Below are 5532 nucleotides of genomic sequence, written 5' to 3' on the forward strand. Positions count from 1 at the left end.
ACACGCGCGCACACAGTCGCACACACACACATACAACTCAGGCTCTCTTTCATTCAATCACTCAATCACAGTCAGAGTCTCACACTCACACACAAGCACACACACATAAGCAGACAAGTACACACACACACACACACACACACACACACACACACACACACACACACACACACACACAGTGATCCTGCGCCTGACACCAAGCCCCCATGCTCCTCTGGGCCTGTGAGGCAGCTGCTGCAGCAGGTGATTGATTAGCTCACAACTTCTAATTATCGACAGCGGCACCAGAGGATTATGGGAATTATGAGGCGGAGGAGGAGGCAGAGGTGGCTAAAGATGGAGGGAAGGAAGAGGGATTGGTAAGAAAAGGAAAGAAAAACAGAGAAGGAGGAATGTAGCACTAACAGAAGACGGAAGAGCTGATGTCTATGGCCTCTTCCAGTCTATCAATTCTTGGTTCCTCTATCAATTTCTCAATAGAACCAAAAATGTAAATTTTTGACGACCAAACACACACATCAGACAAAGGAAGGTTCTCCGCTCTTCTGCCGTTAAATTAAGAAGACATCTGAGCTGCCCCGACGTCCCTCTCCTTCTCTTTACAAAAATATACATTTTTGGACATCTCACTTTGTCAGTCTCAGTTGAGAATCAAAAATATAGATTTTTGGACATCTCACTTTGTCAATCTCAGTTGAGAATCAAAAATATAGATTTTTGGACATCTCACTTTGTCAATCTCAGTTGAGAATCAAAAATATAGATTTTTGGCTCCTCATTTCAGGCTTCTCTGTGTTGACACCAGTGTGTCTTTATTGCTTCATCACCTCCCCTTCAGACCTCCATAGAGCTCTGGAGTTCATATCAGATAAGTTTCATTACCTTCTCAGTTGCAGTAAACACCACCAGCCCCCCCTGAGCAGTCTGGGCCCCAGACATCCAGACAGACAAGTCTGACACGTCTGAGATCGTGAACGCTTCCGCCAGGTGCATCACCTGTGCTGACATAACAGCGTTATTCCCTGATCCCAGATCAGCCTCTCGCGCTCTCTTCCTCTCCTTCTCCTTCACCGCTTCCTCACTCTCTTATTTCCCAGCTGAGCTCTGCGGCAAATCAAAAAAGCCGCATATTGTACCTCAGCCACGGCTAAGACAGAAGGAAAAAAAAGATAATTTTCCCTTTTGTGTGTCAGCCGTGAACTCTCATTAGACGTGACGAAAAAGAAAACTTTGTTACCGTGCGCGCCTTTCATGTCAAAATATAAGGGGAATTTAATCAAGGCGGTGTGGGGGGGAATGTGATTAATTTCACAGCGTGGCTCTTGATCCCCTTTAATGGAAGCAGGGCCACTAAAGGGAAGTGAAGGGGGATAACACACTGTGTCATTAAAGGCTCCACATTTAATGGAGGAAATAGGGAATAATCAACTGTGACATTAAAGAGATCCAGTCATTTGTCACCTTATCTTCCCTTCATCCACGTCTGTGTCTGCGGGTTAATATTGACTCTGGGTAGATGACTCGTGACCGGCTCCTGGGGTGGTTGACCATGTCCCGCGTCCTCTGTGTGCTGCTCAGAGTAGTCCATTTGATTCTCCTTTAGTGCCTCCAGGGCAGGGTGGGGCTCAGCGGTAGACGTAGGTTGAGTGTTTCACGAGGTAGATCAAATTAGGGTTTGTTGCACATCGATTTGTTTCTCTTTCACACACAATCACAAACACACACACACACACACACACACACACACACACACACACACAAAATTCTTCTCTCATTATTTCTAACTCACACATACACATGTTCTTTCTCTTTCCTCCTTGATCTCTCTTTCTCTCTCATACACACATTCTCTCTTTCCCCCTCTCATTCTCTCTCTCCCTTTCTCTCTCTCTCTCTCTCTCCACTGTAGGATTTCTGCAACCCGGAGGATCCCTTCCCTCCGACCAATGGCTCTCAGGCTTGGCAGGGGAACCCGTTCGTGCGGCTGCCCAACGCCACGCTCCTGGGCTGGGCGCCCAACGCCAGCGCTCCCCCCTCCTGGCCCCCGCTCAGCGCCCTGCGGCTGCTGGTGTCCGCCGAGGGTCAGTCCTGCGTGGAGGCATGCAGCCGGGCAGCGCTGGTCTGTGAGCCCGCCTTCTTCCGCTTCATCAACAACAAGGAAGCCCTCGTCAGGTCAGTCACCAGCACAGACACACACACACACACACACACACATGCTCATGTGTACACATACAGAGAGGTCAATACAGACACATAATGACCACTATGTATATAAATGTTTTCACACTCATGCACACGCACACACACACACACACGCACACACTCCATCACCCACCGGGTCATTGCTGAGACATACATATGTAGATACACACAGTACACACATGCAGGCAGACACTGACACATGAATACAGAAATCTCATGGACACAGTCTATGGACCACATACATATTTATGCATGCACACAGGTTTTCACAGCATTTCACACACACACATACACACACACACACACACACACAGGTTTGTGCCATTTCACACACACACACACACACACACACACACACACACACACACACACACACACACAGGTTTGTGCCATTTCACACACACACACACACACACACACACACACTCTCACACACAGAGACGGGCCTGCTCATGCATGGCGGTGCTCTGTGACCTCTGCCCTTAGCACCCCAGCTGTGGCATTGGAGGAGGTGGGGGTCGGGGGAGAGGGGCACGGCTCACAGAGAGGAGGGTTAGCTGAGTGCCCGCGCTGTCACACACAAGCCTATCAGCACTTGGCATCTCATTGATAGTGACAGCTTCAGTGTTGCTGTGGCAGCCTGACAGCATATGTGCTATTTCCCCCACCCCACCTCCCTCCCTCCTTTTCTCTCTCCCTCCCTCCCTCCTTCTCTCTCTCCCTCTCCATCCCTCCCTCTCTCTCCTACACTCTCAGTCATCACTTATTTGTGCTTTCGCTTTTGAACTTCTCGCTATTTTTAGACTTTATCATACATTCATTTCCTGTTAAACCCCCTAATTTTTTCCCTCGATAAACCTCAAACACTCATTGTCCTCCTGCCATCATACTTCCTCTCCCTTTGACATCTTTCACACTGTTTCCCCCCATTTATTTTCATCCTACAAGGATGTGTGAGGGATTGACATATGTATAATACATGTAAGGCACCGCAAGTGTTCACTTGGCGTGTGTGTGTGTGTGTGTGTGTGTGTCTGTGTGTGTGTGTGTGTGTGTGTGTGGGTGCTGAGCATCAGTGCAGACGAGACTGCACAGGTTAACCGCTAGAGCACTGAGATGTGACATGTCATACATGACAATGTGAGGGGCTTTATGGAGCTGAAAAACTGATCTCTCTCTCTCTCCTTTCTCTCTCTCTCTCTTTCATCCTTATTTCTCTCTTTCTTCTCCCTCTTTCGTTCCTTCCTTCCATCTCTCTCTCATCCCCCCTTTCGCTCCGCCTCTGTTCCTCTCTCCCTCCCTCTCTCAGGCTGGAGGTGCAGTGTGAGGCGGTGGAGTCGGAGGTGAACCACATCTTCCCGGCGTTCTCGGTGCAGCGGCGCGAGTGTGGCCTGCAGAAGGAGCCGCTGCTCTTCAGCTGCGCCGGACACAGCCCCAAGTACCGCCGCGTCTGCCCCTGCAGGGACTTCCGCCGGGGACAGGTGGCGCTGTGCCGAGACTGCTTATGATGAAGAGGGAAAAAACGAGGCCCCTCTTCCTCCTCCTCGACAGTCCTCTCGTCCCCCTCTCCCTCCCTCCCTCCCTCCACCAACACTCAATGCTTGTGCGTCGCATCGCTTATTCCGCTGGCTTCCCTCTTCTGGTCCTGTAAGGCAGAGGGAGTCTGTAGCCAGCCTTGGCTGCGATCACCCCCACAGAGAGGAGGCGGAGTGGGGAGAACAGAGGCTGAATGTGCTGGCCCTCTCTCTCTCTCTCTCCTTCTCTCTTTCTCTCTCTTCCTCTCTCTTTCTCGCTCTCACAGCGTCTCTCCGCGGGGGAGCCCAGGCTCTTGCAGAGGAGCTCGCTTTGGAGGATCTTGCCCATGGCACTGGCCAAGAGGCAGTGGAGCTACCAGCCATTGAGTCCACAAACAAACAAACAATGTTCCTCTGTGGATGGTAGAAGAGCAGACAGTTTCCTTTTCCACTGACAACAAGGTCTATGAACCAAGTGCTGCTATGTAGGCCCGCACACAGAAAGCCCTCACTGGAGTAACTCAGCATAATGCCTGACCTGGAGCTTCACACACACACACACACACACACACACACACACACGCGCGCACACACGCACACACACACACACACACACACACACACACACACACACACACACACAGGCCGCACTCATCGAGGGGTAAAATAAAGGCAATAAACAGTTAATCACCTGAAACTAGCAAGACACATATCAACCAGAGTAAAATCCAGTTCTTTACTGCGAATCTATAAACTCCTTAGTAACTACAGTGCAAACGAACAGCTGTGGGATTCTCCAACCAAACCAATTCCTGACTGTAGAACATCCATGATTTATAAACCACTGCAACTACAACACAGAACCCATACTGGGAGAGCGGGGGACTGCCAGCGGGCTTAGTCCTCTGGGAAATCTCTGGGATTGGGGCTCCTATCCATGGATCTGTGGATCAATAGAAGGGCCTTTAGCAACAGCCAATGGGGTATGTGGACGGCCCGCCGGCCAGACCTCCAGGTGGAAATGCTGAATCTTTATCTGATCTGCGATGACCGATGACTCGGACCAGAGCAGTCGAGCTGTACAAAATTGGGGAAAAAAAGTGATGAGAGATTATTTTTCAATAAGTGATCATTTGAATTGTGTTGAAAAGCCTACTGCAAATTTTTATGAATCCATATTTGTGTTGTTACAGGAAAATTAAATCGACATATAACAAAAAATGTGGTGAAATGTCATTTGTATGTTTTCTATCATCTTCGTTCTTATCACGCCTTTAAGTTGAAGCCTTTGGGGAGCACTTTAGAAACACGGGTGCTGTCCTTGACAACTTCTGTGATATGATGACAAATCACATAATTATCATCCTTAATCATTATGACCGTGAAGTTTAATGATATATGCTCAACCTTAACCTTATGCTGAGAGGTTCTAACAGTAAACAATGAGTCATCGCACAAAGCAGGAAGTGAGAATTATTCCATTGACCATGAACATCAATGATAAGACCACTTCTCACATTACATCATCTTGTTATAATTTCATATTATAATATGGCAGTAGCCATTTCAGTCTTATTGGTGTGGAGTTCAACACCGTGGCATGGCTCCCATATTAGAACTAAGAACATTAGATAATATGATGGGGTCTTGTGTAGGGCTCTTTGTACATGGTCCATTGGAGAGGAGGCTCACAATGTCCATTATTAAACCACTTCTCACATCACATCATCTTGTCATAATTTGACATTAATGACAATAGCCATTTCACCAGCCAATTTTAGTCTTATTGATGTACAGTTGAACCACTGTCACATGG

At 48.3% G+C, this 5532-nt stretch overlaps 1 protein-coding gene across 1 annotated transcript in view; it reads left to right on the top strand.

The window, feature by feature from the left end:
* Positions 1 to 4918, top strand: part of LOC125298356 (alpha-1,6-mannosylglycoprotein 6-beta-N-acetylglucosaminyltransferase B-like) — a 137783-nt gene extending 132865 nt beyond the window's left edge. The window contains 2 exon segments of the mRNA XM_048249059.1: positions 1910 to 2172; positions 3512 to 4918. Coding sequence (XP_048105016.1) covers positions 1910 to 2172; positions 3512 to 3710 — 462 coding nt within the window. The 3' untranslated portion in view covers positions 3711 to 4918.
* Positions 4919 to 5532: the final 614 nt, after the last annotated feature.

The sequence above is a fragment of the Alosa alosa genome, chromosome 7 (assembly GCF_017589495.1).
Source record: "Alosa alosa isolate M-15738 ecotype Scorff River chromosome 7, AALO_Geno_1.1, whole genome shotgun sequence".
NCBI classification, from domain to species: Eukaryota; Metazoa; Chordata; class Actinopteri; order Clupeiformes; family Clupeidae; genus Alosa; species Alosa alosa.